The sequence below is a fragment of the Podarcis melisellensis genome, assembly GCF_964234715.1.
Source record: "Podarcis melisellensis genome assembly, chromosome: 2".
Lineage (NCBI taxonomy): Eukaryota > Metazoa > Chordata > Lepidosauria > Squamata > Lacertidae > Podarcis > Podarcis melisellensis.
Window position 1 is genome coordinate 8,068,787 of NC_138529.1, and position 13,087 is coordinate 8,081,873.

At 45.2% G+C, this 13,087-nt stretch overlaps 1 protein-coding gene across 1 annotated transcript; it reads left to right on the forward strand.

The window, feature by feature from the left end:
- Positions 1-665: 665 nt before the first annotated feature.
- On the forward strand, positions 666-13,087 carry LOC309362832 (keratin, type II cytoskeletal cochleal-like; the record flags this gene model as incomplete). Its single annotated transcript, XM_081898737.1, has 9 exons — positions 666-1,136; positions 4,413-4,621; positions 6,347-6,407; positions 7,733-7,828; positions 9,414-9,578; positions 10,019-10,144; positions 11,355-11,575; positions 12,322-12,356; positions 12,469-13,087. The coding sequence occupies 9 exons, from the start codon at positions 666-668 to the stop codon at positions 12,705-12,707; spliced, it is 1,623 nt and encodes a 540-aa protein (XP_081754863.1). The 3' UTR covers positions 12,708-13,087.

The window sequence follows — 13,087 nt, forward strand, 5'->3', positions numbered from 1 at the left end:
CGAATACCTCTCTTGTTTTCTTAGAATGGCAATGGAGAGGTGCCAGTACCCACCTGAGAGGTGCTGGAACTGAGTTCCTGTGAGTTCCCCCTGGGAAAAAACCTGGACCCAAGGTAAATCGACAAGGAGCTCCAGAGTTACATTGGCATAATCTGAATTCAGATTTTGACCACATCTGTTCATCACCAGCTAAGCATTCTCACAGGCTTATGTATCAACATTTGCTTTTTCTCACCTGTAAAATGAATCAAGTGCCTCTTTCCTAACTCTGAACATGCTGAGGACATCAAAAGAGTCCTTTTCTCTTGCTTTTCTCTTTTCATCATCACTATAAAAAGTGGAGGCCTTCAAGTCTAGTTTTTATGGAACTGGATTTCCCTGCCATTAAATTAGAAGTTACGGCAGACGTGCTTTTAAGTATAGCTCAGATCTCTGCTCAGCAAAACGGGCAAGCATACTGGTTAACCAACACCCCAAGCTAATAAACGGGATGTAAATGGAGATTTGGGGCTGATGAGAGCTGCCCATCACGCAGATAAAAAGAGGAGAAAGTTCCAGTTCTGGTTTCAGAGTGAGGGTACCGCCTGTGGATAACTTCCTTGCCTGCTTCAGCACACAGAGACACAAGGACTCATCATCCTTCATTCCGCTGTCTGTCAGCTGCTATGTCTTGCCAGTCATTCTGTGCTAGTACTAGAGGGGGTGGTGCAGTCAGGAATTACAGCTCATCCTCAGCTGTGGTACCAAGGAATGTGAAACGCTACAGTGCTGTTAGCACCGTCTCATACAAAGGGGGCAGCAGTGTGGGCCCCCGAGGGCTAGGATTTGGTAGCAGAAGTCTTTCTGGTGTTGCGTCCTGCAGGCCCAGAATAGCTGCTGGCAGCTACCGCCCAGTGAGATATGGATATGGTCTGGGGGCCGCTGGTTTTGGACATGGCTATGGTACTTCCAGCTTTGGCTACAGGGTTGGTGGAGTCAGTGGGACTTGCTCACCAGGCATTGCGCCTGTCACGGTCAACCCTCACCTCCTCCAGCCTCTCCACCTGGACATTGACCCCAACGTCCAAATGGTGAAACAACAGGAGAAAGAGCAGCTGAAGACCCTCAACAACAAATTCGCTTCATTCATTGACAAGGTGAGTCATCCGATGGGGGTCTCCACTCTAAACAACTCGTATAGATATTTCAGTGGATGGAGTTAAAGTTATTCGTTAACCAAAATCTTCAGCAAGAAAGCATGCGGTTGGTAGTATCCAACTAAGTTTTACTCAGAGTATACACAATGAAATTAATGGACCTAACTTATTGATTTCAGCAGGTCTACTCTGAGGAAAACCTATTTTAATAATAATAATAATAATAATAATAATAATAATAATAATAATAATATTATGTATACCACCGCCTATCTGGCTGGGTTTCCCCAGCCACTCTGGGTGGCTTCCAACAAAATATTAAAATACAATAGTCCTTCATATATTAAAAGCTTCCCTAAACAGGGCTGCCTTCAGATGTCTCCTAAAAATCTGGTAGTTCTTTTTTCCTTTGACATCTGGTAGGAGGGTGTTTCACAAGGCGGGTGACACTACCAAGAAGACCCTCTGCCTGGTTCCCTGTAACTTCTCTTCTCGCAGTGAGGGAACTGCCAGAAGATCCTCAATGCTGGACCTCAGTGTCCGGGCAGAACGATGTAGGTGGAGACGCTCCTTCATGTATACTGGACAGAGGCCATTTAGGTCTCGGCAGCCGCTCCCAGTCACCAGTCTAGCTGCTGCATTCTGGATTAGTTGTAGTTTCTGGGTCACCTTCAAAGGTAGCCCCGCCTAGAGCGCATTGCAGTAGTCCAAATGAGAGATAACTAGAGCATGCATCTTTCTGGTGAGACAGTCTCCAGGCAGATAGGGTCTCAGCCTGTGTGCCAGATGGAGCTGGTAAACAGCTGCCCTGGACACAGAATTGACCTGTGCCTCCATGGACAGCTGCAAGTCCAAAATGACTCCCAGGCTGCACACCTGGTCCTTCAGGGGGCACAGTTACCCCATTCAGGACCAGGGAGTCCTCCACTCCTGCCCGCCTCCTGTCCCCCCAAAACAGTATTCAGGATTCAACCTCAATCTGTTAGCCGCCATCCATCCTCCAACTGCCATCCATGCTCCAAGTCATGTCCCAATGGGGAGAAGAGAATGAAACCATGTTTTACAGCAGAAACATCTTGACATGGGAATATATGGGTAATTCATAATTCCCTAGTAAGGAGCCTTGCTGACTTAAAACACATTGGATGTTACTTTTGGACTGATGGTTATTTTAAAACTCTCAGCTTAGCGGTACAACTGACCAGTGCATTGCTTGGATCCCCCAATTGCTTCCAGCAGTTTGAGACCCACAGGCGCTGCCTGGCTTTTTTAAAAAAAACAACAACCACAAAACAAAACACAACAACTCTCAAAGCACCCTTGGGAGGAAGAACATTAAGTGGCCTTATCCATCTAAATCAGGGATGTGGAACCCAACAGAAGCTACTGGACTTCAGCCCCAGCCAGCAAGACCAATTGTCAAGGATGATGGGAGTTGTAGTCCAACAACACCTGGAGGGAGGGCCACAGGTTCCTGCTGTGTTGCCAGGGTCTCAGATAGTATGTTTTACCCACTTTGCTTACCTGCGGATGATCCTTTAAATTGATATGTCAGTAATTGAGCCTGGGAACTGCCACATAGAAAATACTTGTTCTACTACAGAGCTATGATTCACTGTTACTTTCTGTTGTGCTACAGTCTCTCCTACTCTACTTTCTGTAGTTTTGTGGTTTGGCCCTCTTGGTCTTCTCTGAGACCAAATTGCCTCAGGGTGCAAGTGGTTGCTAAAGGTTAAACCAATTAACACCTGTATTCCCAGTGACCATGGTTATAGGGGGTTCCTTGATCCACCCTCTAAAGGGTGTGATGCAACCTTAGCATAGAGCTATGGCATTTTCACAAGAGTAGAGATGTGAGGAACTTGAACTTTGAGTCTTCAGCACGCAAAGTAGTAGAATGGGTTCTACTACTTAATGCCAAACAAATTCAACTCCCGATTTCAGAATACTGGATTTCTGTACACACTGGCCAAAATATTAGATCCTACAGCACTGGAAGAAAGCTGGAAATCTATCACCCAAATTGATACATTTGGAGGACACATTCCAGTATTCTGTACAACTTTGTCCCATGGGGAGACACAGAGCTTTTCCAAATGATTGGTGGGTAGGGAGTATTGTGAGAGGGAAAATGTTCTCATGCAACTATTGGGCTGGCCGTGGAGATCAGGAATGAGGGGATATATATATATATATATATATATATATATATATATATATATATATATATATATATATATATATTGCAGCAATTCAGTATGCCTAAGCAGTAGACTATAAACATAGTAAAGGTGGTGATAAAATGTCAAGCTAGGATCTCAAAGACCAGGGTCCAAATTCCCACTCAGCTATGATGCAGCATAGTTCTGGGCACCACAGTTTAAGGACATTGACAAACTGGAACATGTCCAAGGGAGGGCAAGAAACATTTGGATGGGACCTGGAGACCAAGTCCTATGAGGAAAAGTTGAAGGAGTTAGGTATGCTTAACTTAGAAAATAGATTTGGCCACATCCATTCCACATATTTAGGGCACTATTATACCACTTTAACGGGATGCGGGTGGCACTGTGGGTTAAACCACAGAGCCTAGGACTTGCTGATCAGAAGGTCGGCGGTTCGAATCCCCGCAACAGGGTGAGCTCCCGTTGCTCGGTCCCTGCTGCTGCCAACCTAGCAGTTTGAAAGCACATCAAAGTGCAAGTAGATAAATAGGTACCGCTCGGGCGGGAAGGTAAACAGTGTTTCCATGCGCTGCTCTGGTTTGCCAGAAGCGGCTTAGTCATGCTGGCCACATGACCCTGAAGCTGTACGCCGGCTCCCTCGGCCAATAAAGCGAGATGAGCGCCGCAACCCCAGAGTCGGTCACGACTGGACCTAATGGTCAGCAGTCCCTTTACCTTTATACCACTTTAACAGTCATGGCTTCCTCTAAAAATGTTCGTTACAAGTGCTGAGAGTTGTTAGGAGAATCCTATTCCCCTTCACATTTCCCAGAGTTCCCTGACACGAGGGATTTATTCTTAAACTACTCTAGCAGCACCTCAACACATCAAACTACAGTAAGTTATTTGAGATGTGGCTACAAAGCCAAGTTTGAGTAGGTAGGGCCTGAGTGTTCCATATGCTCCATTATCCTGTCTCCATGCTGGAGGAAGGTATAACTATGGTGGCAGGAAGGAGAAGGGCTGTTGAAATAGGACACATGCAGATAAATACATAGGGTATGCCTACTTTCATAATAACAACAGTTGTTTTGTGGGCGGGGGGAGCTAGGTCCGCTTCTTGGAGCAACAAAACAAGGTGCTGGAGACAAAATGGAGCTTACTGCAAGAGCAGAAACGAGTCAGGAGCAACATAGAGCCCTTGTTTGATTCCTTTATCAATAACCTGAGGAGGCAGCTGGAGGGTCTCGGTTGCGACCGAAGTAAACTGGAGACTGACCTGACCAACTCAAGAGATGTACTGGAGGATTACAGGAGAAAGTAAGTGGCTTTTATTTTTACCGGGGCACAGCATATTTTCCGAAGTTGCATAAGCTTCATTTGAAGAAGAAAAAGCGTTTTTGTGGGGTATTCTACTACACATGAACACCATACAAACAGGTCCTTAATATATGCAGCTCTTCAAAAGTTTAGTGACACATAGCAGATTGAAATAAATTTAATCTCTTTAATGCCAGTCTGAGTCAACATAGATTTTGCTTATGCAAAGTTTGAAGATGTTGCTTCTGTGAAGTATTCCCTCAGAAGCAGCCATTTTCAAGGACTCAATAAGCCCCACTTGCCACTGTTTCTGCATGCAAAGGTGATTGATCAACATGCACTGAGGCTAAGCGCACTAAGCTATCCTGCAAAGACTTCACCCTTCCCTCCAGGACTTCATTCTGCAAAGAATTGTGATGTTCTGCATTTGATGAACAATGCACAGCTTATGCAGTGCAGCATAGATATCTGTTGGGTCTGCATATTTTAGTTCCAGGGTGTGGTCTGAAGGTTCATGAGATTACCACCTTGCTGAAGCTGAGCAGGTCTATGTCTAATTAAGACCTGTCTGGGTGACCACCTGGAAACCACATCACTGCTGCCTTGGGCTCTCATGATGGAAGGAAAGCAAGATAATAAGAAAACTAAATACATAAGTGTGATAGATCCCTCTTCCTGGCTCCTGTGTGCTGATGAGAGGTTCAGGAGGCCCATTCCCCGCTTTCATGGCTTATCCTCTTCCTATCTTTACTACAGGGATAGCTTGACTTGAGAACCGGTGGCCCTCCATGAGCTGTTGCACTCCAGCATGGACGATGGTCAGGGATGATGGGAGCTGTGGTCCAACTACTTCTGGAGGGCCACAGATTCTTCCCCCCTTGTCTAAAAAGGATCCATATTCCCATGCTAGGTTAAAAAACTTGACCCTTAACTAAAAGCTACATTCCCAGTCTCATACAAGAAATTAGATGATAGTTCTGCCAAAGAACATAGCACTGGTACATCTTGATATATTGAACTTCTCAGAAATTGTGTTCTTTTACAAGTTGAAGGACTGGAATAGCTGCTGCTGTTGCTGCTGGGTTGGAGACAAGGCTGCAGGAACCTGTACCCGTCGCACAGCGACTCCTGCCACACCTTACAAGGACACTAGTGCAGCTACAGGCAGCCCACCCACTTAATAGACTACAGTATAGTGTAAACACAACTTTTATATGCACTGGGAAACAAAAAAATAATAATAATGTGTGACTTTATTGTGATATTTACTGTGTTGCAGTGGTCTGGAACCAAACCCCCAATATCTCCAAACGATGCCTGTATTTCTTTGAACTATAAGAAAAACCCATTTGCTATGCTGTTCAAACGTCACAGACTTTTTACAGTGTAAGAATAGGGCCAGTTTTGGACTGTTGCTATTTTGCAGTATGAATCAATCGTGCACCAGCAAATTCAAGTTGCACAAATAAGGTGGATTTGGTCTCCTGGCCAACAGATCTGCTTCACACATAATACGTAGTAAGGAAACTGATGGGAAAATGCACTGGGAAAGGTGGGATAAAGACGATGTTGAGTGACATCATATACCCACAGTGCAAACAACTCAGAAGGAATGTCAATATGCAGTGGGAATTGTACAAGCTCTGCACAAATCTTGTGCAATCAGATCAGGTTGAGTGCCCCATGCACGTTACCTTGTCCAGAATTGATCCACTTTCTCACCAGGTATGAAGAGGAGTGCAATGGACGAACCCGTGCTGAGAATGAATTTGTAACACTTAAAAAGGTAAGTGATGCACATCTTGATTGAAATAAAAGAGCATGGGGGCAGAGGAATCTGCCTTGTACCAAGTCAAACCATTGGCCCATGTCATCTACACTGACTGGCAACAGCTGTCCTTGGGTTTCAGGCAGAGGACATTTCCAGCTCCACCTGGAGATCATGCCATAGATTGGACTTGGGACCTTCTGAAGATGCTCTAGCACTGTGCTATGGCCATTCTCCAGTGACATCTCTTCTTTCTGGTGTTGGATATAGAAAGTGTCCATTTACTAGTTGTTTATCTAAAGGCAGAGATGTGACTGGAGGTCTTCTTTCCAAGTTTCAGTGTTGTAAAGATTGGTTTGCAGGCTATTGAGAAAAATATCTCAGGCACAGCCAGTGATTTCCCCTCCTGCAGGGACGCAGGAGTACGTATACCCCTAAACACTTTGTGAATCTAAGTTTGGACTCATTGAGGGGCAGTATTTCAATATGGTAGGAAAATGAGAGTACCCCTAAACAATTTTTTAAAGAAAAAAAGCAGTGGGCGCAGCCATGTTGGGGTGCTTTGTGAGGTGACTTCCTCGGTCTGTCTAATGGTAGGACCAGTCCTGAGGTACAACAGAGGGGGAAGCAGAATTGCATGTTGAGTCTACAGACTCAGATGGTAGAATAAGATGGTAAGTGCAGGTAATGGGGAAGTATCTAAAGAGGTACATAGTCAAGAATCTAGCTGCTGCCCAGGTTAAAAAGCAAAAAAGCAAAAAAGCAAAACAAAATAGGCTTCACCTGTGATTATTCATAGCAAGGCCATAAGGAACCAATGAGGTACTGAAACCATGTTGAGACATGGAAGGATAGCACCATTCTAGCCCTCTCCAGACAGAAGATGATACTCCAGGGCTGAGCCAAAGCTGCTTCTTTCCTGAGAATGAAGAGCGAGATGGTTCTTTGCCAAGGAGCCAAGCAGATTGGCAGGAGTATCTGACTTCAGCACTGGTGAAAGGACAGTCCCCTCCACGGCACAAGAGGAGATTGAATTGCATAAAATGGTCTGATCCAACAAGGGTCTTTTTTCTAGTGAGAACTGAGCATGCTCAGTGGCCATGGGATGTTGATTGGGTATTGAAGGGGGAAAATGGAATGGAGTGGCTGAAATCCTAAACAGCAAGCACTCTACACTGTCAGATGTCCCACTTGTATCTTCTTCAAACAGGCTTCCTGCTCTACTGCATGAAATACTGGGTATGTGCCATTATCAAAGTACTCTACCAATGGCCCACTGTTGTGTTCTGGGAAATTGTAGTTTAGAAATATCCTGTCTTACCATATGTTTAACTGGTCCCTAGGATGTTGACTGCATATACATGAACAAGGCTGACCTGGGAGCGAAAGTGGAAAGCTTAATTGAGGAGATCAACTTTCTGAGATGCTTGTACGAGGCGGTAATGACATTTCCTAATCTGCAATACACATTGTAGCCCACTTTTTATTGATGAAATGGGGAAAGTCTATATTCCTTTAAACAGCAACAGAAACAATGAGAATGTATGGTAATAAAAGAGGGGGAAAGTCTAAGGTTAGCCAGTATACAGAGGCATTTTGACATATGTCCGATGAGCCCATTTGATTTTTCAGAAGCACAACCAAACTTCGGGTATGTTAAGTCAATGCATAGTATTCAACCTTATGCAGCTGGAGCTGATCACACACACACACACACACACACACACACACACACACACACATCTATGATGAAAATTGGCAACCCACAGGCCAGATCCAGTCTGTCTTGTTTGAGACAGAAGTTTACTGGAGTCTCCCAGGCAAGCATGGAAGAAGTCCAAGATAGGCCAGTCAGGACCATAGAGTGCCCATTGCAGTACCTGATTACAAGTTCAAAATTGATACCCAGAGTGCTTGGAATGTCTCCCTGGCATAAATCTGGAGCAAAGTGAAAGCTTTAAGGGGTCTTGCTGTCTGGAGAGTTCCTCACGCTCCATCTCCTTAGGGAAAACTGACAGGCACTGCCTCCCCCCTTGGAGCTGGGAAATTTTCTTATGCCCCTGGACGTGGTGTGATAGTGGAGGGGTGGCTCCAGAACTGCAGGACATTCTGTGGGCAAATAATGTGAGTCAGAAGAGCGAGAGGGTTACCTCCTCAAGCAGAGAGGATGGAGGCATCACCAGACCTAAGTTCCCCTACTGCAAGGGGTCTCTGGTGTGAAGCTTTATCTGGTCTCTGATCACTTCATTACATTTTAATTCAGGTGTGCTGAAGGTTTTTTTAGTGTTCTTCTCCCCCCCATCAACCCCCTTTCTTATGCAGCCCTGTGCCTTGCTGTGTATTCCACATCAGTCTGGCTGCATTCCCCAATGGCAAAGAATCTCTTTAATAATTCCTGGAGCCTTTCAGGAAGTAAAGAGTGGCTAACCATTTTGGGGCCCAAGAATTCACCCATGGGCAAACTTGAGGCAAGATGGGCACATGCCAGCAGTTGGTGAGGCCAAAAGGGGGTGTACCCATCACACACTCACATGTATTTTCTTGCATGCACACACACATACGATACACACAGGCAGAAGCACTCAACTTTCCTTCCTCAGCTGATTCATACAGAACAGCTGAGGAGTCAGGGCTGTCACTGCCCTCTCTGCTCATCAAATGTTTGATCTGAATCAAGGCTCTGGGCTCCATCCAGCCCAGCACTGTGTCTTCTTTAACACCCCTCCCCTTTTTGCTGCACCCAGCAAAAATGGTGGGATATTGGGGGTGGGTGCATCAAGCTGTTGACTTGGGAGTTAGTCACCCCTGGCATTCCGCAGGGCAGGCGCCACAACCGAGAAGGCCCTCTGTCTGGTTCCCTGTAACCTTACTTCTTGCAATGAGGGAACCGCCAGAAGGCCCTCGGCGTTGGATCTCAGTGTCTGGGCTGAACGTTGGGGGTGGAGACGCTCCTTCAGGTATACAGGACCGAGGCCGGTCCTGTATACAGGTGTAGAGAGGAATCTCTTACCTATCTTCTTACAGGAACTCCAGGAACTCCATGCCTGCATCTCAGATACCTCTGTTATTGTGCAAATGGATAACAGCCGAGCCCTAGATTTGGATGACATTATTGCTGAGGTCAAAGCCCAGTATGAAGACATCGCAAACAGGAGCCGCTTTGAGGCAGAGTCATGGTACCAGTGCAAGGTGAGATTTAGATTTCTCTGGGAGGAAAGGATAGTTGATATTGTATATGTTAGCAGAGAAAGTTCACAACCGAAAATACTAGCAGCTCCTGGAGCATTGTTGAAACATTTTCTGTCTTGATGGCTAAGATAATGCCGTTCACAAGTACCATCAGATAGATGCTGATTGCATTGTTGATGCTTAAATACAAACTTTTTTTAAAAAAAAGATGATGTTTTAATAAAGCTTGGTGTTTTTTGTTTTAAAAAAAGGTGTATAGGAAGATTGGTGGCTTTAAAAATGAGATGCAATCTATGGTTAATTGTTGTCTAACATGAAAATTACTGAAACATCATTGAACTTTAGTAAACTATGGATTATTAAGAGGGAAGAGTTGCTTGGATAATTATGAAGTCTGACTGTCCCAGAAGGTATTTCACATGTCATGTTTTCTTTCTAAGTATGAAGAGATGAGGGCAACAGCTGGCAAGCACTGTGACAACCTACGTGACACAAAGAACGAGATCATGGAGTTGAACCGCATGATACAGAGACTGAAGGCTGAAATTGACAGTGCCAAAGGACAGGTAACTATGGGCAACTTTTGTGTGGGTGTCTGCCCCAATTATACCAGTTTGTTCCTGGAAGAAACTCCCAGCAAGCTGAGGAAAAATATGAAGGCTGGGCAACCTCACCCTCCAATTCTTCGTGCTATTTGTGGGCAGGAAAATTGAGGGGTGTGCTTTGTGGAATATTGTTGGCATGGGATGAGATATTCGTTTCTCAATAAATAATCTTCTGGGGATTTTTTTAGCCAGCTCTTAATGCTGAAGAAACTCTGTTGTTTGTTTATATTGATGAAAGCAAAGGGTGAAGGCGAGAGGACTGGAAGGAGTAGGAGCCATAGTGTCTATTAGCTAATAAGCAGGCACTGGACAGATCCAGAGCTGCCTAACTTCAGCAAGGTTGCAGCTTCGCGTCCTTTCAGATCACACATTTGGGACTATATTGACAGAAATAAGAAATATAGTTAATTTTTTAAAAAAAACCTAGTGAAAGTCTGATCAACTTTCTGTTAACTACCCTGAAACCTCCCACAGATATTTCACCTAAGCAGAATTCTCAGAATTAATTTCTAGTTTTGCTCTGGGCAAGATTTTTTTTTGGGGGGGGGGGATCTTCATGTTTCCTGCTATAAAGTGTATAAATGAAGTGCCTGGTGCAACAGAGAGCCTTGACTTGAATTGTGTAATTCTTGCAAAGATAATACAATAGCTGCCTCTCTGGGGTCTCCAGAACTCATTCAATGTGAAGAGTTGTAGGTTCTAATATCAGTCACTCTCACTACAGTCCCTCTAGATCAGAGATAGGGAACCTCAGGCCTGGGTAGAAGCTCTGGCAAAAGTAGCCCTCCAACTTTCTCCATCTGGCCCTCAGGACTTTTCCCAGGCCACATCTGTTCCCTGACTATGCTTTGCATCCTGCTTAAGATTTCTTGGCCTGACTTGAATGTGTCCTTTAACTTTTGGTTGCCTGGATGGAGGATACAGAGGGGTGTGTGAATGTACATAGAAACTACTCTACTGTACAGAGATAAAATTGACACTCCTTGCACAACCCTTTTTTGCCTCTGTCTCCATCCACCACTGTTTCCCAGAAGGGAATGTCATCCTCAGGCTGGAAAAAACTCCTTTAGAACTTTAGCCCTAATGTCCAATTTATCCATGGTAGCTTAAATTGTTCAGCCCAATGGATGAGAATGTGTTGGGAATATGTCTCTGGGTTTTGCCTCTGCAGCGCAGCAAACTGGAGGCTGCCATTGCAGAAGCAGAAGATCGTGGAGAGATGGCTCTCAAAGATGCTAAGTGCAAGCTAACAGAGCTAGAAGATGCCCTGATGAAGGCCAAAGCAGACATGGCCCGACAGCTGCGGGAATACCAAGAGCTCATGAATGTCAAGCTGGCCCTGGATATTGAGATTGCCACCTACAGGAAGCTGTTGGAAGGAGAGGAGAGCAGGTGAGTTGATTGTTTCAATGCAAGGTGCACACACTGGGTTGGATCCAGAGATAGTCACATGTAGAATAGGTCTGCTGAAGTCACCGGGACTTTGGCTAGTCATTACAAACAAGTCCCATAGAATTCCTGAGGTCTATGCCAGGGATACGGGTGGCACTGTGGGTTAAACCACAGAGCCTAGGACTTGCTGATCAGAAGGTCAGCGGTTTGAATCCCCGCGGCGGAGTGAGCTCCCATTGCTCAGTCCCTGCTCCTGCCAACCTAGCAGTTCAAAAGCACATCAAAGTGCAAGTAGATAAATAGGTACCACTCCGGCGGGAAGGTAAACAGCGGCTTAGTCATGCTGTCCACATCTGCCAATAAAGTGAGATGAGCGCCGCAACCCCAGAGTCGGCCACGACTGGACCTAATGGTCAGGGGTCCCTTTACCTTTTTATGCCAAACTAGCCAACATGGTGCCCTCCAGATGTTGCTGGGCTCTAATATCCACCAGCCCCAGCAAGCCTGGCCAATGGTCAGGGATGATGAAAAGCTGTCATCCAGCAACATCTGGAGAACCCCATGTTGGCTACCTCTGATCTTAACTCAGCATGACCCAACCCTTGAGGGCCACCATTTGGAAACTGATTGCAACTGCAACATGTGGTGAGCCACATGAACCAAGACAAGGGGGGAATCACTGCAGTTCAGAATTCAACATCCATGATGCAATGGAAATATGAGACTTTCCCATTCTCTCTGAACAGGTTGTGTGGTGAAGGGGTCTGCCCCGTGAATATTTGTAAGTCGTACTTCGCTTTCTATATTTTCACTTTTGTTATGGATCTCCTGCGGATCTCTCTTGAGTTTTGAACTAATGAAGCCTGCATTGTGTTTCCTTGTTATTGCTGCAGCAGTGTGTCGGACCCAGGGAGGAGCTGTGTATGATTCTGATCCTTGTATCGGAGGAGGATATGCTTCGAGCAGCAGGACCATAGTCCGAGGTGGAGGGATTGTTGGAAGAAGCATCATGGCTGGTGGCAGTGAGCTGGGTGCCCCTTGCCTATCAGTTGGGGCACACAGTGCGGGAAGTGCAAAAAGCTCTAATGTCAAATTTGTGTCCACTTCCACTTCTTTTAGAACAAAATATTAAAACGAAAACAAAAAGGAGCATTCTGAAAGGGGAACTCGGTGCTTCAGCGGGACACCTAAACCTTCTAGAAGAGCATTTAGGGCTACTCTGCATACTCCTTTCTTCAGCCAGGTATGCACACCTGGTAGGGATGGGTGAGACATTCGTTCACATTAAAATGCAAACCTACCTAATTCACAGTTCTTGAAGCAACATGTGAATCAAAACACAAATGTCCTTAAAATTTGCACTTCTCCGAGTCTTGATATGTTGTTCTCCGACACAAATGACACCCAAAAGCATGCAACAAAGCATGTCTTATGGGAAAGTGCACACAAAACTTCATTCCTTAGGGTTACATATTAAGTGAAATGCAGATGAAAATGCACCTTAATTTTCAG